Source organism: Scardinius erythrophthalmus (genome assembly GCF_964197995.2).
Source record: "Scardinius erythrophthalmus genome assembly, chromosome: 21".
Classification (NCBI taxonomy): Eukaryota; Metazoa; Chordata; class Actinopteri; order Cypriniformes; family Leuciscidae; genus Scardinius; species Scardinius erythrophthalmus.
In genome coordinates this window covers 16,715,215-16,741,243 of record NC_138241.1, presented here as the reverse complement: position 1 = coordinate 16,741,243, position 26,029 = coordinate 16,715,215, and the positions used below count along the sequence as shown (strand labels likewise).

At 37.3% G+C, this 26,029-nt stretch overlaps 1 protein-coding gene and 1 long non-coding RNA gene across 2 annotated transcripts; one reads left to right on the top strand and one right to left on the bottom strand.

The window, feature by feature from the left end:
• Positions 1–746: 746 nt before the first annotated feature.
• On the bottom strand, positions 747–1,775 carry LOC308681785. The gene is made up of 3 exons (XR_014029061.1): positions 1,581–1,775; positions 1,042–1,116; positions 747–951 (listed from the first exon to the last, which is right to left on the bottom strand). It is a non-coding gene; the product is annotated as an uncharacterized lncRNA (long non-coding RNA).
• A 5,585-nt stretch (positions 1,776–7,360) lies between these two features.
• Positions 7,361–24,852, top strand: kcnk1b (potassium channel, subfamily K, member 1b). Its single transcript, XM_081350153.1, has 3 exons — positions 7,361–7,865; positions 13,930–14,325; positions 22,433–24,852. Exons 1-3 carry the CDS (start codon positions 7,511–7,513, stop codon positions 22,693–22,695), a joined length of 1,014 nt encoding a protein of 337 aa, XP_081206279.1. The 5' UTR covers positions 7,361–7,510; the 3' UTR covers positions 22,696–24,852.
• The last annotated feature ends 1,177 nt before the right edge of the window (positions 24,853–26,029 follow it).

Sequence of the window (26,029 nt, the reverse complement as noted above, 5' to 3'; positions counted from 1 at the left end):
TCCACCAGAAAAGAGGAAAAACAAACGTAAAACGATGCTGTACCTTTTCACTTTTCTAACTCTTTAAGTACCTCACACCAACTTGGTCCCATAGTGACATTTTTGACCACAAACGAAATTGCTGATCATGTGAATTCATATTGAAATGACTGAATTCACCAGTGAACATTCACAGAACAACAGATAATTTTACTGCACCTTAACTCTGTTTCGGGTCGAAGCCTCTACTTCTACTTCCTCTATCTTGTTTCATGAGAATACTCAACAACCATTTATGAACACTGTTTATTCAAGTCACACATTTAAGCTTTTCAAAAGCCATAGTGTACATTACAGTCTCCAGTCTAACGGCATCCCAGACTTAAACATTTTATGATTCAAAATAGCTGAATAACTAACCATCAGAGATTTCAGTATAGAGATAAAGGTTACAGCACAATGAGTGTATATAAGCACTGTTGTTTGTTTTTGGCATCTGATAAAGCTTTTGGACTTGGAAACAGTGATGTCAGACTAACCATCGGACTGAAACACAAATGTTTTAAAGTTAAGTATGATGGACATTTTTAATCAACTTGAATCAACAGTGTTCATAAATGGTTGTTGAGTATTCTCATGAAACAAGATAGAGGAAGTAGAAGTAGAGGCTTCGACCCGAAACAGAGTTAAGGTGCAGTAAAATTATCTGTTGTTCTGTGAATGTTCACTGGTGAATTCAGTCATTTCAATATGAATTCACACGATCAGCAATTTCGTTTGTGGTCAAAAATGTCACTATGGGACCAAGTTGGTGTGAGGTACTTAACGAGTTAGAAAAGTGAAAAGGTACAGCATCGTTTTCCGTTTGTTTTTCCTCTTTTCTGGTGGATGGTCCAGGCACTTCAATGATTTTCAGGTCTACAGGAGGATTTTTATTCTTGATCAAACTTGTATTTCAGCTTTCCGAGATCCCTGCAAAGTACAAAATTTACTGTTAGTAATGTTATTAAAGTGATAGTTGTGAAATTTAAATAATTTCCTCAGCCTTGTGACGTTCCAAACCTGTTTGACTTTCTGTCTGTGGAACCCAAAAGCAGATCTCAGGCATAATGCAACCCCAGTCACCGATCGCTGACACTGCATGAAACACAAGCAGAAAAAAAATGTGTAAATCATTCATGAAACCATTCTTATGCACACTTGTCTAGTTCAATTCAATGCAACAATTTATGTAAAAATGGTTAAGCTCCAAAAATGTCCCAGAAAAGATCCTAAAAATAATCAATGAGTTCACAACTCATGTGTTATGGGTTGTGTTGCAAGTCTTCTGAAGCCTAATTGCTTTTTCATATTTATTTATTTTTTTGTCGAAAAAGACTAAACTTGAAGTTATAATTCAGAGTTAAAATGTCTATTGCATTTTTTGTGAATCAAACCTGTGATATTATTTTTCTGAGTAACATGAATGAGATTTGAGATCATGAGAAAAGATTTTCAGAGAGTAACTGATTAAAAAACACAAGTACACAGTCAAACAATACAATTTCACACAGAGAAAGTTCATAGTAATAAAGTACTTGCATGTGGTGCAGGTAACTTACTGTAATTCAATGTTGCCACTGAAATGTTCAGATTATTTTAGAAATGTAATGGTTGTTCTGGGGAAACAAAAGAACAAAGCTGATTATTCACAACATAATATTTATTGACCAGTAAATGGAGAGAGAATGAGGGCACCTGTAGTAAGTAAAGTTAACGTTAGGCTAAACAAAAACAGAGCAAACTATAACCTGTTTTTGTTATTCATAACAAACGCCAAGAATCAGAGAATTTTCTAAATTAGTTAGGGTATATCAGCAATTTGAAGACACAGTTGTACAAAATATGTTGAATTGAATGACTAAATCAATCTAAGACAATAAGTCAATCATTTCCATTTGTTCATTAACGTTAGATCAACGTAGTTAGCATCGCGGCTAAAACCTTCATACCAGATACTGTGCAATAAACGAGTGGTAAACACTGTAAAAACGTAGTAATGTATAATAAATTTAGTTTATATATATGTGTGTTTAAATATATAGTGAATAGACTCTGTATTTATATTTATTTGGCGAGTTTACAAACCTTGTAATGGAGAGCCGAACAAACGGCGGAAGCTTTGATGAGAGGAGCCGTTACTTAGTTTCCTGATGACGATCAGCTGAGCTTTGTTGCGCGCGAGCATCACTGAAGCGACGACAGCAGAGGAACAGCAGCAGTTTCGTGACAGAATAATACTTTTCTCCTCCTGCTTCTTCTTCTTCATATAATATTATTATTATTTAGTGTTGTTGTTTAAGGTTTAAATGACTTAATAAAATAGGCCTATACTAAATATATGTAAGCTACCCAAGTGAAAAAGACTATAGTTACTGTTAAATGTATTAAAAATGCATTAAAGTATATTTGTATTGTAGGTCTACTAAAAACACACTCAAGTACATTTTTAATACATTTAATAGTACATCTTTTTCACCTGGGTATGTATACTGAATCAAACTTGCCTATAATAATAATAATAATAAAAATGCATTAAAGTAGGCTATATTTGTATTGTAGGTCTACTAAAAACACACTCAAGTACATTTTTAATACATTTAATAGTACGTCTTTTTCACCTGGGTATGTATACTGAATCAAACTTAAGTAGCCTATAATAATAATAATAATAGGATAATAATAATAATAATAGAATAATAATCTAATTCGGTCCTCACTGAACCATTGGGTTCCTCCAGATGCTGGCTTTAACATAAGAGATCTTCCAGGAACCACTTAAATGTTAAAAGATCTTCCAATAACCCTTTTATCGCATTTAAGTTCCTCTATTTTCCCCCAAAGCACTTCAAGGTCTCATGGTAATGAAAAGGTGACTCCAGAACCTCTGAAGTAAATACAAAGTGCTTAAAGGATCCCATAAGTTCCAGCAAGAACCTCAAAGATTGTCAATGCTCCTCCAGTAACCCTACTATAGGAAAAAGAGCTTTGAGGCACCAAAATTACATTTTGAAGTTCCTTGAGTATCCAACAGGATACTTGAGGCTCCTTTAGTTTTTACAGTGTAGGTCTCAATTCTGTGCTCATGGGAGTCACTTCAAAGATTTTACATACTCAACGTCAGGCCCGGAGTGGGTAATCGGGAGAATCGGGAGTATTCCCGGCGGGCCGCTTCACTTTTGGGCCGGTCGAGGAATTTTTTTTTTTTTTTTTACATTTCAATGTCACATTAGTTACATTAGGATACACACGTTCCGCATTCTGCCACCACAGCGCGCAACTCTGCATGGGTTGTACCATGTGAGGGAGTTCTCCCCTCCCCTCCTATAGAAATGGTTGGGTCCATAGCCCGTCTTTTCAAAACGTTTTCTCAGGGAGGCTACCGCGGCTCCGCCGGCGCCTACTGATAGCTGGGCCGGCCGTAACGGTACGCGTCAGGGAGGATGGATGGGAGGAAGAGGCCAGGAGGTATGCAGCTTTGTTTCCGCCACAGAATAAAACATTTTAAAAGATAATTGCGACTTTTTATCTCGAGTTTACATCTCGCAATTCTGACTTTTTTTCTCAGAATTGCGAGATATAAAGTCAGAATTGCCTGAAATAAAGTCGCAATTGCGTGTTAAAAAGTCAGAATTGTGAGATATAAAGTCAGAATTGCCTGAAATAAAGTTGCAATTGCGTGTTATAAAGAATTGTGAGATAGAGTCAGAATTGCGTGATATAAAGTCGCAATTGCTTCTTATAAAGTCAGAATTGCAAGATATAAAATCAGAACTGCCTGAAATAAAGTCGCAATTGCTTATAAAGTCAGAACTGCCAGATATAGAGTCAGAATTGTGTGATATAAAGTCATAAAACGTGTTATAAAGTCAGAATTGCGAAATATAAAGTAAGAATTGTGTGATATAAAGTCGCAATTGCTTATAAAGTCAGAACTGCCAGATATAGTCAGAATTGCAAATTATAAAGTCAGAATTGTGTGAAATAAAGTCGCAATTGCTTATAAAGTCAGAACTGCAAGATATACAGGGGTTAAAGTGAAAAAAATTCCTGAGCCTGAACTTTTTTTTGGGGGGGGGGGGGGTACTTATTTTCAAGTATTACAGCTGTATCTTAATGGCATCTTTTTATGAATGAAAGCCAGTATCACTAATATTATAGCTACTTATATCTCGATGAAAATGATTTCCCCCAAAATTTTAAACGTTAGGCTTCAAAAAAATAAAAACTTTTAATTTAAGTGAACTTAAGACAATCATCATTAAACCCATGTCATATTTATCTGTACCATACAGAAATTGAATAAGGTTATAAAACAGTCCGCACTGCATAAATTATAAATTAAATATAGATTAATCCTTATCAAAGCTACAAGCGTTCTTTAGTCAAGAACAGTGAGTAATTTTCTCTGCTCCCTCTGTTCTTTAGGTCAACTTTACTGACAGACAGAATGAATGGCTCCTGTCACTTTAAGATCTGCCGCTGTTGACAGGATCTCACATCTCATTCTCTCTACCATTTAAGATTTTATTTAACTCATTTAAGACTGTTCTTGTGATCATACTCGACAAAGAGGACATTCTGGCATAAATGTGTGTGTTATTGTTCGTTCAAGCGCGAAAGAGAACTCGATACTGGCGCGCATCTTTCTGTGCGTCGTACGTGTCAGGACATTCACTGAAAGCGCGTTCTCTTTGTCTTGTCGCGCAGGAATGGTTCTAAAGCATTTGCGTGAATAAGAGCGTGATCATAACCCTAGCTAAAGGATGTCAGAAAGAAAGAACGGATGGATGCTGCGTTAATTGCGTTAAATATTTTAAAACGTTAAAGCTGGACAAAAATGAATCGCATGCGTTGACGTTGACAGCACTTTTCATACATTGCTGACAGAAAATACTGCGGTTTGAAAGCTAACCGGTAAGCTACACAGAATGTTCTACATTTAATATTTATCTAACAGTCTGAAGTTACCCATTATCCTGACCTGAGCTAATTTCCTGAATCAACCAACTAACATCTCCTTTCTTTCTTTTCATCCATAATGACATTAGCCTGTTGTTGTTTCTCGCGTTTCATCACTAACTGTGTCGCAATCTATTTTTTTATAGTCTATGGTCGCAACCGCTATACCTGCGCATTAGAACTTTCAGTGAACTAATTTTACAGGCTCGGTCCTGCTCCTCTGTGGCAATGACGGCGTGCGGTTAAAAATCACAACAAACGAATTTGAAAGTGGGGGGGGACATACCCCCCCGTCCGCATAGGAAATTATACCCGTGGGTAAGACATCATCCCCGGGCTTTATGAACTTGCGCTCCATGCTTTCACCGACGACGCTAACGTATGGATCGTGATCACATTGTGTTGCCAGGACCCGCCCTGCTCTGCTTCTGATAGGCTTGTAACGTTAGTTAGAGCAGCGATCCTCTCATATGATTGGTAGGTGAAATCAATTGACTCGAAAATATTAAACCGCATGCAAGTTCCCAATTTTTTTTCCCCTCACGGCCGCACGCCGGAGATCCGGCATGGTGCCGGAATACTTTAAGCCCTGGATATAAAGTCAGAATTGTGTGATATAAAGTAGCAATTGCGTGTTATAAAGTCAGAATTGTGTGATATAAAGTAGCAATTGCATGTTATAAAGTCAGAATTGCGAAATATAAAGTCAGAATTGCGAAATATAAAGTCAGAATTGTGTGAAAAAGTTGCAATTGCTTCTTATGCTTCTTATAAAGTCTAAGTGAATTATTATTTAACCTTTACATTATTTGTTAACCCATGGTATTAATACTAACTACACAATAGTACGAGCTGAACTGTTGCTTCATTTATCCAATTTTAAAAAAGTGCTAATTTGGAATTCCACCATGGAAAAAGTGGGCCGGTCTTGGGCCTGAAACTCCCGGGCTGAAAAGTGGCCCCACTCCGGCCCTGCTCAACGTTATCAAGACAGTTGCGAAAGTACAGTAGTCAACATTTGAAGTGGATCAAAAAAGTTTGTCGAAGTTGTCCTAAGACAAGAACGGGTATTGTTCAAAATTCATGTATAACTTTGATGAAAGTTTTTGATCCACTTTAAATGTTGACTACTGTAGTATGAATGTAATCCGGACGTACTACATTCGCCATGTTGTCATTTTCATGTGACCTGCAGAGTCAGTTTTTTTCTGGTGTTGTGCTGAATTTCGACCCCCGCCAAATTATTACCCCCCTAGTATTGGTAGGTTTAGGATTAGTTGTGGGGGAGGGATTAGGGGTGGGGTTAGGATTAGGCAATCAGGTACTGACTTCAATGAATGGGTAATAATTTGGCAGGGGGTCGAAATTTGGCACAACACCTGCTTCACTGCCATTCACAAATCCTCTCCGTGGGATAGTAAAGTGTCCATCGTATAGGCTACACACCTCAGAATCTCATCGAAAGAAGTAGGTAATCCGCATATTTTGGCCTACTCCTTAATGAGTAGCCTATTCTACTGTGAATTCAGACATAGCCTACTTCTTTTGTCTCATACTTTTTTCGCCTACTATATAAGGAAGTATGTGATTTTGGATGCAGCCTACCTGTGTGTTTGACTTGCCTTTGAAATGACCTCGACAGCGATTCGAAAGCATACGGAGCTGTCTGCTCTATAATCACTCTCGCGGTACTTTGATGTCATACACCAATAGGTCTGCACAGTGCCGCTTTAAACACACCTAACAACTCAACAACAAAACGACAACAAAATAATTCCCCAATGAATAGGCTTGTTCGACTTGAACCGGCGCTGCACAGACCGATCGGTTTATGACATCAAAGTATCGCGAGAGCAATTCAAAAGCATAAGGAGCCGTCTACTTTCTATTCGCTCCCGCGGTACTTTGATGTCATTTACCGATCGGTCTATTGACTCTAATGATTCACTTTTTTAGTGAATCAAAAACGGCGATTAATAAATGTTAGCCTGCACTTCGTTTGAGTTGGCTACTTTTATTAAATATGTAGAACATAAGGACAAATTATTGAATTGCATTTAAATGCTGTTTCTAAAACGTCCCTGAAAATAAATTAAATAGCCCAATCGTTGCAAGAATTGTAGGTCTAATACATTGATTTCTGATGTGTTCTGTTCAGTGGAAATAAACCGATTAAATGGCTGGCAGCAGACTCATTTGAAATATTTCTGTCTCAAAATAAGCAAAGGGATCATTATTGGAACCAAAATCGATTAGCATCTTTCCACAGCAACCATGCTCTGCCTGAGATTGCAACAATGATGTAAGTAAGTAGGAGGGTGTTAAACTCGGCACAGACAGTGATGCTCTTTCCTCTCTTGATGTGTTACCTGGTGGGCGAGAGCCAGTGACGTCACGTCCCCGTTACGAGCTGAGCTCGATCTTCCTCGCGCTGCATTCGGAGCCACTCGATTAAACAAGGGCATTAAAACGCATCTAAACCACGCGAGCCCGACATCATCAACATCGGATCTAATAGGGAAAACTGAAGATGCTCCAATCCCTCGCCGGTAATTCGTGTGTGCGCTTGATTCAGAGCAACAAATCGGCATGGTATTTTCTGTTTCTGGTGCTCGGCTATATTCTATATCTCATATTCGGTGCGGTGGTGTTCTCCTCTGTGGAGCTGCCGTATGAAGACCTCCTGCGCCAGCAGCTCAGAGAGATCAAACGACAGTTCCTCCAGGAGCACGAATGTCTGTCCGAGGAGCGGCTGGAGAGGTTTCTGTCCAAAGCGTTGGAGGCCAGCAACTATGGGGTGTCTATTCTCAACAACGCATCGGCCAGCTGGAACTGGGACTTCACCTCGTCTTTGTTTTTTGCAAGCACTGTCTTATCAACCACAGGTGAGTCATTGAGCAATGCGGATAAAGTCATAAAGTTATATGACTGCATGACATTAAATAACTAACCTGCATACTTGATACTCTGAAGATCCGATGCAATTCATGTTTTTTAATGGTGCACCATTGATGATTCTATATATTTACAATGACCTATATTTATTTTAAAGGCTTCAGCAAGGCATCAATAACTACAACACACAACACAGACATCTCATTTGCCTTTTCCGACTCTTTTTCAAATAAGTTTAATCCAATTCTGATAATAACAGAGAAGTTCTTCTCCTTTGTTTTTCTCCATTTTCTTTGTTCCCTTCGAGAGAAGCTGTCTCGTCTGTCATTTAACACCTGCCTTAACTCAGAAATGTTACCTTAGACAGGTATCTAATTCTCAAACGGGCATGAAACGGACAACAACAACTTTATAGAAGATCTCTACAATTTGGTCTTATTCAGATTGTGAACTAGGCTGAAATGGGCCTGCATGCTCAAATATACAGAGAAGAGGAAGCTCAGACATGCAGATAACAATTTTTAGTTTCTGTTCTATTGAGGTGGACTCAATAGTGTTCCCCTGAAATAAGAAAACTTTAAATGAAAACAACCTCTTCTCTCATTATGAAACTCGCCATTCATAACAAGCCTCAGCATGTGCAACTATCCAAACCAGCATAACATGAAAGACTATCTTCTTTAACCCTGTAAAGACTGACATAATAAATAATTATTAATTATGAATAAAATTCATTATTGAACAAAAATATGCAACTTGGTGCAGATGTTTTTATTTAAATGGCTAAAAAAAATGAATTTTTGAGTTTGTAATGAAAATCAAGTCTGCATGTAAATATCAGTTAGGCCTATCACTTTATATCCTACAATAATATATCTTAGTAAGATGATATTTAAATGCTTTTATGATCAAAGCTCTGTAGTTTTAATCGTGGTGGGCAAATCATATAATGCAATGAAATACAATAAATAAATCTTTCTCAAAAGCCTGATGTATAATTTTTTATACATTTTAACATGATTTAAAAAAAAAGGATAATCAAGTAAATCTAAGATGCTTCAGTCCAGTAAATGTTCATCTTAATCTCAAAAGTAATAACAATATTAGTTTACAAAACATTCAAGATTTCATAGCAAAAAGACACGTCTCCATGACCACATATTTAGAATTATACTAAAAGGTCATTTACTTACTATAATGTATGAACTATTATTAAGAGGGTAGAAGGCATGTAGTAATAAGTGAGGGTTAGTGGTATAAAAGGAGCATCTCAGTCTTTGCAAGCAAAAATGGGTCATGGTCATGACTCATGGCTCACCACTTTGTTCCTAATTTCATGAGAGAATTGTCAAACAATCCAAGTCACATTTCTCAATGCCAGATTGCAAAGAATGTGGGTCTTTTACCATCTACCATACATAATTTTATGAAAATATTCAGGATATCCAGAGAAATCTCCTCAAAGAAGTCCATGTAGGGGCAAGGCAGGAAATGTGCGTGACCATTGAGCCCTCAGATGTCATTGCATGAGAAACCATCATGCTACTGTGTTAAATATAGCCACATGGGCTCGGGAGTACTTTGGAAAACCGTTGTCATTTAAAGTATACTTGTGCATCAAGAACTTCAATCACTGTTGCGCAAGGAGAAATACATCAGTTCTTTGCAGTGATGCCGCTGACATCTGTCTTGGTATGCGGGTGCATTAGTGCAGACGGTTTGAGTGACTTGAAAATGTGTGAAAGATTGTACAGAGAAAATTCATTGAAATACATATCATAGATGTGTGCTCATAGAAATAACCATCTTTTCTGGGAAGCAAGACAATGCCAGGCCTCATTCTGCACTTGCTAGACACTACGCCGTACAGTGGATGTGCTTGACTGGCTGCCTGAAGTCCATATCTGTCTCTTATTGAAAATGTATGACCCATCATGAAAAGGAGAATCAGACGACGTCCACGGACTGTTGAGCAGCTGTCTTGTATCTGGCGAGATTCGGGTCAAATATCCTCTGGCAAAACTGCAACAAATATTATCCTCAATTCCCAAGTGATTAAAAAGTGTACTTAAAAGGAAAGGTGATGTGACACAGTGGTAAACATGCCACTGTCCCAACTTTTTTGGAGGGTGTTGCAATCATCAAAATCAAAATTTATATGTGTTAAATAAAATTTAAAAATGGGGTTGTATGAGTAAAATCACTGTGATGATTTACCAGGAAAAAAAGTTTTCAACCATTTTATCATTAACGTAATAATAATGAAAACTCTGTTTTCAACCATTTTATCATTAATATATCATTGAAGATATATTCAATATCTATTTCCCCTTTACATGTATGCATGTTGCACAAAAGATAGTTTCAAATCTTCTTTCTTTTTATCTAAAAAGGGAAATTTGAACAAGACAGTCTGATAGAGAGCGGAATAAGGCCATAGAAGTATAACCACAGTTTTTTAACCTGATATGGCACAGTCATCACATAAAGGACATCATGTTCCTCATTTTGAAAGTGGAAACTCAATGGCTAGAGAATACTCATGCTCAATGGCTAGAGAATACCCAGAATGCACTGTGAGAGTCGCACACGTAATTAATTTGAATTTCCACGTCTGACCAGAAGATGGCGCACGCAGATGAATCACCCATCCATTTTCCAAACCACTGGTCCTATAGAGAGCCTAAGTCCCTCCCCTTCCGGTCGACCACCATGGGACCTTATTTCGGAAAAATATTGTATGGTAGTCAATGGCGAGAGACAACAAATATTTTGATCTCGTTTGAATTGTGCCCTGATTTACACATATGATGTTTGTCAATTTAAAAGATACATTTTAAAGTCAAGAAAGTCGCAGCTTGATGTAAAACTGCTGAGGTATAAGACTGTGAAAATACGTAATTACAAAGACTACAAACCCAGAAGGCGCACATGCGACGTCATACCTTTTCTCTCAATGAATGAAGCTAACTTTACTGAAGCTAACGTCTGTCATTTTATTCTATAGTCTTACATTATAATCGTAACGTTACGCCGTCATGCCTGAGTGTTTTGAGCCAGAATACACACATACGAGCAACGGATCTTGTGACGTACATAGTGCGAGACGAGAGATGTAGTTCATTGAGCGATTTTCACATAAAACTAAACGTTACTCTTCTGTTTTATGACAAACTGCGACTTTCTTGACTTTCATAATTACCTTTTAAATTGACAAACATCATATGTGTAGTTCAGGGCACAGTTCAGACGGAATAAAAAGATAAGTTATCTCTCGCCATTGACTTCCATACATATTTTTTCCGAAGTAAGGTCCCATGAGCCGGAAGCGGAGGGGCGGGACTTAGGCTCTCTATACAGCGTTAAATCAGAGCCCGTCTACGGAGAGCCTGCCCACTCCCTATTAAGCTCTATTGTACCGAATTTTGGTTGTAGTACCACCAGAGTTCCACTGGGGGCGATCGCCATGAGTGCAAAATGAATGGGAGTCAATGGGGCTAGACAGCTAAATGTGTCTCTTTCACCCGATTGCCGTTGATAAATCTCAAATCTGATTGTAGATTTTGCAAGTTCAACATGGGTTTTAGGTCGAAAGTTGAACGAACGAGTACTTATGTCCTTTCGTTTTCTTACAGGTTGAGTTGTTGTTGCCCATAACACGCTAGCATTCTGCTAATGAACGCTGATTGGTCAGTGAAGGACTGATTACGACCAGAGATACCGCTTGATGGCATCGTGTCATCCGCAGCGGGACCAGAAACAAACAAAACAAAAACTCTTCTAACAAGTGTGTTTACCTGTGTCAGCTGTGTTGTCGATGCCTCGAGAGAAAAGAAAGTGCACAGCGCGAACGCACCAGAGTGACTGAAGGATTGCCGTGAAGCAGTATCTCTGGTCGTACATGTATATGACGTCATTGACACTTTAAAAGACTTTTTAAAGCAAATACGTGACTCAAAAAAATCTAACACCCAGCAATGTGTAATTTATTTGCATCTCCTTTCGAATACAACATTCAAATTACAAGACAAAAAATTATATCCTGAGAAAAGTGGATTTTTATTGGTATAGCGCCATAGACCTCCATTCATTCTGCACTCGTCCTGTGAGCGCCCTCATATGGAATCAGAGAGGAACTGCAACCAGTTCAGAAGCCGGAAGTGTACTGAGAGTGAAACTTCTCGCCATATTAGACATTCTCTGGTTAAATCTTATTGAGAGTGAGGAGTTGTCGTCACGGTATAGAGCCCCTCCCCTCGATCCGCCATGTTGGCAGGATTCCAGCGGCAAAACATCATTGTTTACGTGTGCTGTTAACTCGGTAGTAGAGGAGGTTTTCGCAATTCCGCACTGTTTTACCATGCCTGGAAGTAAAAACTGCTCCAGTGTTTGTCACAAGAAGCCAAGCGCCGACACTAGGCATTTCTCAATAGCAAGTACGCAAAGTTCGGACTTCAATGTCAAGTGCAGCTCAGGAGAATGACTCCCGAGGACGCGCGTCACTCAGCTCGCTCTGCTACTCCGGTTATCTCACTCTGTATGTACATTTTAGGCAACAATAAAACGAAATATGTTATAAAACACTACACTGCCTCTTTTCGTTTTCATTTAAAGAAATCTTAAACATTACACAAATGTGGTTCAGGCAACGCATATTTATTATATTCACTACATGTAACGTTAGCATATTTATAACAAAACTTTTTTTTTTAAATTGTTATATTTAAATTGTTCTTTCCGTTTAAATTTTAAAAATATTAAACTTATTAATATGGTTCAGGCAATATATAATGTGCATTTGTACTCTGATCATCACTGTAATAAAAAAAAAATAATAATAAAAAAACTAAACCCTGTCTCTTTTTGTTGAATTTCAGTTTTATCAATAATAGCCATTATAAAAGTAAGTAGCCTATAAGTAAAAAGTACAAGAAGCTATACAATAAGAAATAAAGCAAACGATTCAGTCAAACATACAAAGTCAGCGCTCTAGTCTAATATTACAACAACGGTAAAGTTAAATAGCCTAAATATAAAGTTATGAAATTTCACTTAGCCCTCAGTTTGGCCAGGGAACAAGATTCACAAGACCAAAGATCGCCCGTTAGGTCAACACAAGACGAATTATATGTTATCTTCTCTAAATACCGCTGTTTTGCGCTTGGTGTGAGCTTGTTCCTGTAAGGTCCCTTTTCTTTCGCTTTATCTTTTTGCATTGCTTTACTTTCTTCCTTTTCTTTTTCGTATTCGTAGATCAGTCTGTGTCCCGCTGAAATAATAAATAGCCTAATAATAATAGCCTAATAAATGCGCAAAAATGAAAGAGCTCTGGAATGTTTAGTCGCGCTTCTGTGTAGTTCTGAAGGCGTTGCCCCTGGCAACCGATAGCGTCTCCTTCCATCATGGCCGACAGGCTCAGACCCCGCCCAAATCAACCCAAGTCGGCACGTGACTCCTCACTCTCAATAGGCATTAATTCCTTTTTAATTGATTATTAAATTGTTTCATTAAGGTTTATAGATGGTTTCCATGAAAGAGTTCAGGACTTTGGGCATAAACTTATGGTAATCACTAGAAATTGTTCTTTGGTCATTTCCTTTTCAAAGTGGCATTTATGTCCTTGCTTCCTTATTAATTGACTTTGCTCTGTAACGCAAATCCTTCTAGCACGGTTGTGTCTGAGGCTCGAGGCATTTAGAGACCCTGCAAACTAACCTGATTGTTGATGCTCATAATGTGAGATTGTCCATTAGTTGTGAGCTCTAGGGAGACATCAAACTGCTGAGAGCAATATAATCTGTTTATCTCAGGGACAAGCACACAGAAATGAAATTACAGTGCTTGACTAAATGATTAATTCGTTGATAATCCAGGATGGGACTTAATCTACGTGTTAATCTGTGTCTGGCAATGGCTTTGAGACAGTATGGTTTTGTTTTCAGTGACAAGGATAGTGTGTGCTAATCCATGGGTATATGCTAGTCTTCTGAAGGAAACGTTTTCATTAAGTAAATGGGAATGTTTAATGTGTAATTTTCACCTTATAATTCACAGGATATGGTCACACTGCTCCTCTCTCTGATGGTGGGAAGGCTTTCTGCATCATTTACTCTGTGATTGGCATCCCTTTCACCCTCCTCTTCCTCACGGCTGTGGTGCAAAGGATCATGGTCTATAGCACATGGCGGCCCGTTATGTACGTGCACACGCGCTGGGGTCTGTCTAAACCCCTGGTGGCCCTCGTACATGCAACCATGCTGGCCGTCGTGGCTGTGTCCTGTTTCTTCCTCATCCCCGCGGCCATCTTCTCTGCCCTAGAAGAGAACTGGAACTTTCTGGAATCCTTCTACTTCTGCTTTATCTCACTCTCCACTATCGGTCTGGGTGACTATGTGCCTGGAGAGGCCTTCAACCAGAAGTTTCGTGAGCTCTACAAACTGGGCATCACTGGTAGGTGTGGTTTCTATGTGCTTTGTTTTGTTTTGGCTTAGAGCTGCACAATTCTGGATGAATTGAGAATCACAATTTTTTTTTGTTTCAAACAGAAATCACGATTCTCCCACGATTCTGAACAGACAACTAAACAAAATAACATGAAATTTACTAGAGGTTCTGACAAAATATAATTGCTGCAGTCTGTTTAAAACGTTTAAATAATCCAAATGTTTTCTTTGTTTGTTTTTTGAGTGAATGATTCAATGACTCACTCATAAATACTTCACTTGTTTCATTCATGGATGAATCAACGTTTTTGAACAAATCTCTTAAATTAATGATTCAGTGACAAATACATTTTTAACAGTCACTTGTCGCCAACTACTGGTGTAATGATGTAATCGATACAATCGTGATGCGTCAAGTTATTTTCAAAAGGTGATTTGCTCTATTTTGATCACTTCCATAGACATCAGTGTTTATATTCAAACTTTAATATAAACTTTTATCCCAGTAGGCCTACTTCTTTGATAATATGAATATTTGTAACAGAAATAACGAGACAGTTTGTGAAGCTGTTTCATACCTATACATGCTAAGGAGTTTATTTAGTTTTTATTCGTTTATTTTTCGAAAATTCAGAAAATCACAGTTGATGCAGCCGTGTTTTCATTACAGATTTGCGCAAAACTTTTGCGATATTTTCTAAATGTCGATAAAAAATTATTGAGAAAAGATGGCGTTTCCATTAACCGATGTTATGTGACTAAAACTTAATTTTTTCCTCTCGCGATAAGGAGACGTAGATGTGTTATCCAAGCATTAATGGCAACGAAAGCCCCTTATACTTAGGAGCGCCAAGGTCTTGATTAATTGTGGCATTTCTTTGTTGTTTAGAATCCAGTATTCCCGTAATTCTTTTATCCTTTATGATTTTAATAAAGAACTCTGTCTCTGACCTGTAAATGCGAAAAAAGTTTCCATTGCAGTTTTGTGAAATATTCCTTTTTCAAAATTATGTTTTATTAACAAAGTTCTGGAGGAACACGTTCAGATAACTAAACCTTATTAAACACATGTGGAGCACATTCAGATAATCAAACCTAATTAGACACGAGTGGAGCACACTCTGTTAATCAACCCAATCAACGAGTTAAGAGGTGTGTGTGTATATATATATACAGCAAACTTGCCTCCGTTCGTCGACAGATTAACAGCATCCCTCCACCACCCCATGGGGGTTCTGGGTTCGGACAAAAATTCTGAGCTCGGAGCCCTCCCCCTGGACAGCACGCCAAATACGCATAATCTTTGCTCTGTTTAATTGATTTTAGTGTGAACTTGTGAATTGCCTGAAAAAATACCTCATGCGAGCTTTTTTATGATATATGAGAGTTTTTGCGAAATTGAAGTGTTTCCATTGGGTGCAATTTCAATTTGCACAATTTAAAGGGTAATGGAAACACATCTTGAAGTGTGGATTTTTGTCAGAGTGCAAAAGATAGAGGACTTAAACTTGACTGAAAGCCTTAAATATGTAAGGAATAATGGCCGTTTCACCTCAGTCAATTATTCCACTTATACTAGTTACCACACATTGTCTCGATGATGTTTCAAGACACTTGTCAGATTTTTGTCCTTAAAACACTCTTGTGTGTGGGACTAATTTCTTACTCATCTCATCATCTTAAGATGTTGCTATTTCCAAAACATCATTTTAGAGCTACGGAGGCTCGAGCCACTGATAGCAGACTAATGCAGTTATTAGAGAGAGAGAAAAAGAGAGAGATTAAAGATTCTGTGTCTCTCAACTGTGTTCGCAACAGTGCCTCTACCAATAGCGAAACTGTAAGTTGATCATCTCCAAGAACAGTGCTGTTATTACCTCGCTAGTGAGAAATGCCATGTCGTTTTTTTTGTTAAACTGTTTCACTGATAAAATCTTCAGAGCAATGCTGAGTGCGTGTGAGAGAGAGAGAGAGTGAGAGTGAGAGAGAGAGTATGTGCTTTCCATACATAAAACGTAATTTTGTGGCAAAATAGACATGGAAATAATTTGTTGTTTTTATCCTGTTGTATACTATGTTTATTTTCTTGGTTAGTGTCATTGTGGGTTTTGGTTCTTTTGCTGTTGTCTGTTGTAAGGACCTTTGAAATACCTGAAATCATTTGGCAAGGTGATATGGAACTGTAATGCGTTCAAGCCCTGCCTGGAACTACTTAGCCGTGCATTTCCCTGAAAATAATTGCACACCTTAAAACGTGTCACCCAATCAGATTCAAGCTGCCCCGTAGTATAAATATTTGTGTGTATTAAAAAAACTCAAAAAAGTCTCAGAAATGCTGACATGAATAACATATGTCAGTATAACCATGTTCTGTGGTATTTTTGTAATCTAAACTGATTTAATGTTCTAGTTGTAGTTTTTGGTTTCTAAAATGTTAAAATTGTGGTCCAATTTAATGGCCCTTATATTTACTCAAGCCTTTTTTTCTCATAGTGACGTATTTTATTGAGTAAGCGCTAGTCGATTCAGTTCCTGTTGTCGTTAGTGAAACTGTACAATATGTAAGTAAAAATACTCCGCTTACTTCCTTTTGTATATCTGAATATCTTCATGTGTAAGTCTGGCCTGTTGTCATAGGAACAGATGGAAGGTAAAAGGAAGTGCATGTGTTTTAAGGGTTCAAATGTTCTTCCACTGCTGCTCTACTGCTCCATCTAGTGTTTGTATTACATAATATGAAGCAGTACAGCTCTCCTTTTTTTTTAAAAAGTTGCATGAAAATCCCACATGGCTTGCGTACTTGTGTGGGTTTAGTTGATGCAGATGGCGCCATCCTTCTATTCAGTATGTGGGAGTCGGTGAGAAAGGTCCACATTTGCTGTCGTGGCGTAATTGTGGAGGAGGATATGGCATTTGTGAGGCCAACACATGCTGAGTTGGCTTGAAGTCTCATATTTCTTTTGCTCTGACTCTCTGCAGTCTAAAAGCATTTTATTCATGATCATTGAAGTGGCATATACACACCTTTCCTTTAAAGTTAACACAACATATTTTGCAACCTATTTTATTTAGCATGTTGTAATGTGATGTATTTTTTATGAAGAAATTTAGAACAGGACTTAAGGAATAGTTCACTTTAAAATGAAAATTCTGTCATCATATACTACTCACCCTCATGTTGTTTCAAACTTGTATGAATTCCTTTCTTCTGCTGAACACCAAAGGAAGATATTTAGAAGAATGTCAGTAACCAGGCAGTTTCTGGGTCCCATTGACTTCCATAGTATATTTTTTTCCTACTATGGAAGTCAATGGGAGCCCGAAACTGCCTGGTTAATGATATTCTTCTAAATATCTTCCTTTCTGTTCAGCAGAATAAAGGAAATCATACAGGTTTGAAACAACATGAGGGTGAGTATATGATGACAGAATTTTCATTTTAGAGTGAACTACTCCTTTAACTTTAGGCCTATCCATCAAAAATCGGATTGTGAAAATGGGCATTATATGCCATACTTAAAGGAAAAGTTCACCCAAAAATACAAAATTCTGTCATTAATTACTCACCCTCATGTCGTTCCAAACCACAAATGAAGATCTTTTTTAAGAAATCTGAGAGCTTTCTGTCCCACCATAGACAGCTACGGAGCTATCAATTTGACGCTTCAAAAAGTTCATCAAGAGATCGTAAAACTAATCCATATGAATTGAGCAGTTTAACATTTCCACCGAAATTACCCGGAACAATTTGTGCCAGGAACTTTACCAGGCAAATAGTCCGGTGACGTAGGACTGCGCGCGACTTTACAGATCCCACTGGATTTCATCCTCTGAATTTAAAGGTCCCATGACATGCTACTTTTTGTAGGCTTTAATATAGGCCTTAGTGGTCCCTAGTACTGTATCTGAAATCTCTTTCCAAAAATTCAGTCTCAGTGCAGAATTATAGCCACTATAAGCCAGTCCCAGAATGAGCTTCCTTCAGACGGGCCGTTTCGGTGTCTGTAGCTTTAAATGTTAATGAGGAGGAGAAAGGCGGCGTAAGGTGGAGGGTGGGTGTGGCCTTGACCATCTGCGGCAACGGTAGACAATGCATGTTTACATTGGATATATTGCAATGGCACGGAGACACGCAGTCGTTCAAGCATTTCAGTTTGACCCAGAATCTGATCCAGATGGAGAAACAACGGATGAAGAAGTTATGCAACTCAGCGGCTCCAGCAGGACGTTTCCGAATGGTTAGTTTAAAATATTATGTCTGGACTTTATTCGGATGGTTTAGTTATTATCATGTAGCTAACGCTAACCTACTGTTGCCTTTCACGAGAGATCTGTAACATCTGTAATTTATCTTATTACAATTACATCAAGCTCTGCGATCTTGAAATGCGGATATCGCGCACACCGTATAACCAACAGGAAAACGCTATCCAAATAACAAAGAAGTGTACAACACTCGCGTTACAGTGTGTGTATTCACACACACTTGATGCTATCTAACATTACATTAGCGCAAGTAACTGCATAGCTAATGTTACAGCCACATTCTACGTGTAACAAGCTAGGTAACCATAAACAGTAAAGCAACAACTTGTATTATTAGTTGACTTACTTGTCCGAGGTGTGTAACGTTAGCTGAGCCAAAGAGAGTTGGTACTGATCCAGACTTTAGTTTCAGACGTTCAGCAAGCCCAGCTCTGTATTAACCCCTCGGTGTTCATTTGTAACTTACATCCAATTATTGAGCAATTATTATGCTTCGCTCGCTCAAAAGCCATTATATCTCTCGTGGACAAACTAAAATCGCGCGCGCGTTCCTACTTCCTTCCTAGCTCATTTTCTCATGGGAGGAAAATATTCTCTGGGCGGGCAAAGCAGAGACAAGGGAGGTAACATTCCTCCTTATAACGTCATAAGGAGGAGATTCAAGATCAGCGCGGTTGAGCGTCCATTTTCTCAAAGGCAGAGAAAGATAGCAAAAGCTCCATTTACACCGATTAAAATTTCTAGAAACTTGGGGACCATATACAGGCTAGGGGAAGTCATATTAATGTTAAAAAACCCCAGAAAGTGAAAATTGGTTGTATTTTTTAAATTCCATTGTTGATTCGAATGGCAGACGACTGTTACTGCACGCACCGCAACAGATGGTGATTGAATAAAATGCTGCGTGGAGTCACCCAATCAAAATGCGGCATGAACTCAACCAATCAGCATGTTCAGCGCCCAAGTCCCACCCCTGAAAGTTCCTGAACTTTGAAAAAGTACTACCTCGCGAGCAGGGACTTTCGGAGGGGGAAATATTTACCCGGAACTTCATTTAGACCCTGGTTCCTGCGGTGTAAACACACCGACTACCACCCCAAATTACCCGGAACAATTTGTCCCAGGAACTTTTTTACCAGGAACTTTACCAGGCAAATAGTCTGGTGACGTAGGAGGACTTTACAGTTCCCACTGGATTTCATCCTCTGAATTTAAGCTTTAGTTCCTTGAATTAAAGTTCCTAGTTCCTGAATTAAAGTTCCTAGTTCCTGGGGAAAGTTCCTACGGTGAAAACACGGCTTTGATCGCTTTATATGATGAACAGATCGAATTTAGGCTTTTATTCACATATAAACATTCATCAACTCACACATCAGCAGAGCCGGCCCGTCCATTAGGCGACATAGGCGGTCGCCTAGGGCCCCGCCTTGCCAGAGGGGGCCCCTGTATCTAACAATAACTATACTTCATAAATCGTTAATTAAGCATAATATTTAAAATTCACTTAGGTGCGTGCATCTCGACTTCCGCAGTCAGAGAAGCCCGACGCATTGCATGGACCTGACTAATCATGATACAGTTCACAGAGACGGTGAGTATCTAATAAATTACCCAGACCTACAACATACATAAAAAGGATAGCTCTGTATAGTTCAGACATGACAAATTTCCGAAAAAGATAATAAATACATAACAATAGAACGAATAAAATACGAAAACATAAGAAATATGCACAGTAGCTCGTCACATGCTAATTTGCACAATACCGCCCGAGATATAGTGGGAGACCTCGAGTACCGTAATTATCACAGTATCCACACACACGGATTCCACCACACTTCTCTCCAAAATGCTCACGTTTTAGAAACAAGAGACTTTTTTTTTTTTGTGGTGCTCTTACCCTTTAGTAATGCTTAATTTCTTAGGCCTATATGAGGCATTTTGCATGACAGAAAATGTGCTGTCAAAAATAAAATACCAAATATTATAATCTCTATGGTAATAACGTCACGAAGTCTCGTCAGAGTCGTAGTCATACAGCAATGCTATTTTTAGTTAATTGAAATAATAATATGTTAAACTGTGGTAGAAATGGCATCCAAACGCCATCTTTCTGGAGCTGAAAAAAGGAAGAGGAGAATGGTTGAGGAATAAAGACAAGCTCAAAGTAAAGGTGTGTTCTTCTGACTTCTATAAAAAGTGCGTTATTTATTGCTGTATTATTAGTTTTACTAATAAATGTAACAATGCCCATGATCGCAGACAGACAGACAGACATGGAAAAATTGGGCCACATTCAGCGTGTTAAGAATTATCTACCCATGCATTTTGTATAGATTTTAATCCTCTGATGAAGTTATCGTAGTTTTTTTAAATTAAGGTGGACCATCTCAGACCTCAAAATGGCCGTTTTACCCCTTTTGATAGGCTATTTATGCAATTAATTTATATTAACTGTCTCTTTTTCTGCAATTTCTCAACTGAGAATAATGGTCATTAATAATCACTATTATAATTTTGAGCAAAATAATTGTGATTATCAGTTCCATTATTATCATGCAGTCCTAACCCACCCCATCCATTCTCCCTTACCGCTAAAAACAGGTTTCTCACTCTTTCCAAATTAATATTTAAACATTTCTAAATAATACAAAACATTTTTATTATTGTGATCATCAGTAAAAAGTTAAAATGTAGTAGCCTACTGCATTTCTAGTCATTATGCATAATTACTACTGCATTTACAAAAATACCTTTAATTTATGCTTTATTTTATATGCTTTATTTTTTTATGTGTGCTTTCTGTCTTTTATGTACTAGGCTAGGGCTATGCTAAAAATCTCTTAGTTTCTTAGTGTTTTTTCATATGTACGTTGAATGTTACACTTTTATAAACTTATATATTGAGCAATCTATAGCCTAATTTTATATATATATATATATATATATATATATATATATATATATATATATATTAAAATTTATGTACAATTCACACATTTTACTTCATTTATTTGAGTTTCATGTAAATATTTTTTTCATTTTTGAATGCTACACTTAATACACATTTACAAACTTAAATATTGAAATTGTCATATCATGTGCTTTCTCTTCCTTCATAAAATTGTTATGAGAGTTTTTTACTCCAGTGGGGCCAATTTTCATGATCTTGCCTAGGGCCCCACAACCCCACGGGCCGGCACTGCACATCAGTTATGTTAAACGGATGTTCTCTTGACTTTTCATTCTCGTGTTACGCAGCACGTTTGAGCTTCTACAAGAAGAACCAATGAGATTTGTTCTTGCGCAACAAGCATGTTCGGTTGAGCTTCTGTTTATGAGCTTCAGTGTTTAAATGTTCATATAAAGCGATCGAGTATCTTCAGAAACTTTGGCCTAAACCTCTCAATTCATATGGGTTAGTTTTACGATCTCTTGATGAACCTTTTTGAAGCGACAAAGTGGTAAATGCTGTAACGAAAGTCACACGGGTAAATGATGATAGAATTTTCGTTTTTGGATTAACTAACACTTTAAGATAGGTGGTTGGAAGGGTGTTGCAAGTAAAAACATTTTTATTGTGTTATAGCAATTTATTGCCCTATTATAAAAAAATATAAAGACATTTTTAATATCAGATGTTTAAGTGTCCATTTGTAACATTTTGCCAGACTGGAGAAAACTCCCTTCAAGCTACAATGAAGCAAGAAACACACACACAGACATGTAGAGCATACAGAGAAATGTTTGAGGTGAAACACACCATTAAACTTATTTAGTTAGCATAAACTCGGTAAAAAGTTTACATTCCTTCATCTCTCCATCTCTCTCCCCTTTGTGTCCCACAGTGTATCTCCTCCTCGGTCTGATTGCCATGCTGGTGGTGTTGGAGACCTTCTGTGAGCTGCAGCAGTTGAAGCAGCTGAGGAAGATGTTTTATCTGAAGAAGGAGAAGCCCCAGGATCGCCTGGCCATCATGGAACATGACCACCTGGCTTTTACCTCCATGCCAGACGGTATCATCAACTCGCCCCAGGAAGATAAAACCGAGCCCTTTGTGGACTTCCCTGTCCTAACTTCTCCGGGAGGTGATGACCCCATGATCAAATAGATGTGTTAGCTTCCATCAACATAACCTCCAATCGAGGAAGACATCTTTAGCCGAGGGTTCTCGCGTGTGACTTGCTGGCCACAGAATTGTGAAAATTACTTGAATATATCACTTGAGATTCTGCGTATTTAACAGCCCTCTACAAATCGATGGCAATCTGGCTTCCTGTTTCTTGACGTGATGAAACCGTTCAGTGTGCTTACTGAATATCTGCAAATGATCATAAGCACACTTAGGCCTAGCCCATAAAAACCCGGGAGCTAGATTAAAAAGCATACATAATTGCACGCTAAAATCTAGTATGTACTTGTCTATTGAGATTGTCGAAATGGTAGAAGTAACCCGACAGCATTTGTGGTATAATGTTGATTACCACAAAAACTTTTTTTTAAGAAAGCAAAAATGTGGGTTTCAGTGAGGCACTTACAATGGACGTGAATGGGGCCAATTCGTAAACACTAAAATACTACTTTAATACTATATAAAATATACTATCATTGTATGGACAAAAAAAATAAAATACAATGGAAGTCAATGGGAACCAAAACTGTTTGGTTATCAACATTCTTCGAAATATCTATTGTTGTGTTCAGCAGAAGAAAGAAATGCAACATGAGGGTGAGTAAATGACAGAATTTTAATTTTTGGGTGGACTGTCACTTTAAATTTTAAAAAATTTGACCCATTTACTGTAATAGTAAGACCCTTATTGTAACCTCAAATTTAGGTTAAACTTGTGTTGCACCTGGAATATTATTTTTCAAAAATAGACTCGTAAATCGTAAAGCACTCCTGCCGTGATCTAAACTTCGAATAAAGACCGCTGTCTTCTCAGATCTTCATAAATATGTTGTGAGTGCTCAATATATATTGTTGGAGACTGTCATCAAACATAGTAGTTGCACATCCATCATCTGTTAAGTGTTATTTCAGACTCGCATGATCTACCTTGTGAGTTTGCTAACAGTAAGATTTAGATTTTAAGATTTAAATGATATCTTCTACAAGTGGCTAACGAAAATATTCTAGCAATCTCATGAAGCTGTATTGCTCTAATGCATTCAAATGTTAAGACTATGATGCACTATAATGCAGCATATACTGTAGCATAAATCGGTGTCGAAGCGCAAAAAAATGTATACTTAAAGGGGAGTCATTACACGTTTTAGATGACAGTTGAAAATGTAACATTTACCTTAAAGGAGAGTTTAAAGGTGTTTTAAAGGGGGAAAAAAACATGCCATACTGTATTCTTGTCTTGATACAGTGAAAACAGTGATATTTTACCTTGGTCTCAATATTATGACGCTTGATAGAGCAAGTCAATCTCAGTTTACATGGATTTTTTGAATCCAAGGCTGGTTCTATGTGTCTTTGTCTTGAGCTACTGAGATCCAGCACAATGTCTTTGCATACCAAAAATGTTTGACGAAAATCTAGGATTTCTGAAGTTTGGTTCAGTATTATCGACTAATTGACTGTAGAAAACTTAGATCATCCAGATCTTTAACTGTTTGCATTCAAAACAATTTTGTGGCTATTTAATAAACATAAAAGATTGAATTATATTTTTGAAACATGCTTGAAGTGTTGTTTACGACAGAATGCTTGTGTTTGTATTATGAGAATGACTGTAGGCACAGACTGATGACTACTGTTTAAGGTCCCGTTGGAAGATCACAGTGTACAGCAGATTTGTTGTGTCACAATCACCACAGTAGAATGTCATGACATTTTTATCACAATAGAATAAAAGCTGAATGTTTTAAGGACTCATTTTAACAGCTGTTTTGTCTGACTGTAGGGATTATTTACAGATAGTGCTGTTTTTATATTAATAAACATGCTGAATCCGAGCTCAGGCCATGGGAACTTGAATGTGCTGATGTGACATATTTATTGTGTGAATAATGAAATGCTTTGTGATGTCAGTGCTGGATTCTTTGTGCTTATTTGCCCTTGGTGTTTTGCTGCATTATTCTCTGTATGATCAGCTACAGTGTCTTAACATTGAATCAGTGCAGCATAAAATCATGTATGTATTAGTTATTGATTTTCAGTAGTATGTTTAGAAATGCACAAGGGCATATGGTCTTGTTCTCTGTTTAAGATGTGTTTGTGAAATACTGGTGAATAAATGTTGTCATTTCAATAGATAAAAATCCTGACTGGATTAATATAGCCTTGCAAACATTTTTTTATTTTATTTTTAGGGAAAACTCATCACCATTACCAATCCTTTTAAATGTTAAAAAATTACCAGAAAATCAGTGCAATAATATTTTTTTTATTATATATATTAGTGCTGTCATAAATTAACACGTTAACGTTATCCTTGCAAGCACACTTAAATTAACTCTTAAATGTACGTAAACAGTTAGGGTGAAAAAATAGGATGTCAGATATGAGTCATGTGCGTCAGGTCTTAAAATGATGTTAGTCATAATGTTAATCAAATAACAAAAAACAGAAAATCACTGACTGCTTTTATAGCTTTAAGTAGGATTAATCTATATTTAATTTATAATTTATGCAGTGAAAACTGAAGTGTTTGATATCTCTTTAATTTTTGTATATATATCTTGCATAAAAATCTTAAAGCACAACGGTATTTACAAGGATCAAAAACAATAACTTTGTGTGCATTCTGACAGTGAAACACAAGTAAAAATAACATTATGACTGACAAGTAAAAATCTGAACTGGTCTGACTGGGTCAATAGAAAGAATTGAGCCCTGCTATTTTGAAGGCACAGGTAAATGTGGCATTTATTATAATGGGTTTATGTGAAGATTGTTTTAAGTTCACTTAAATTAAAAGTTTTTTTAACAGCCCAATAAATGTATTTTAAAAGAAAAGAAAAGCTTTCAATTATACTGTAATGCCAAATGCCTATAATTAATGGGCTAAAATTGAGAGAGAGAAAATAAATCAGTTTCACAAGACATAGTGGTACTGGTATCAGTGATGCTTTCTTTCATAAAAAAAGATGCCATTAAACAATGTGCAATTAATATATATTTTTTAATTGATAACATTAAATATAAATGTTATAAATGTATATATATATATATATACAATATTGTGTAAATGCATGAGTGTTTAGGACTTCTGTAACAAACAGAAAGCCATCTTTAAATTGCTTTTTGTGAGTGCAATTGAAATACAATTTTGGAATAACTGGAAGTCTTAAGTAAAATGTGTGACTCAGATTGAGAAAAATATAACAATGATGAAGTGGGGTGACATTCAAAACACACAAAAAAATACTAAAGATATAAAGTACTATTGAATCAGTCATAAAAAAAAAAACTTTCAATGGAACTATAAAAA

What these genes read in the sequence shown, in the direction of transcription:
- kcnk1b (XM_081350153.1), top strand. Translation starts at nt 7,511, where the DNA reads ATGCTCCAATCCCTCGCCGGTAATTCGTGTGTGCGCTTGATTCAGAGC. An exon ending in CACTGTCTTATCAACCACAG is followed by an intron (nt 7,866 to 13,929) that starts GTGAGTCATTGA and finishes TATAATTCACAG; the next exon opens with GATATGGTCACACTGCTCCT. An exon ending in CTACAAACTGGGCATCACTG is followed by an intron (nt 14,326 to 22,432) that starts GTAGGTGTGGTT and finishes TGTGTCCCACAG; the next exon opens with TGTATCTCCTCCTCGGTCTG.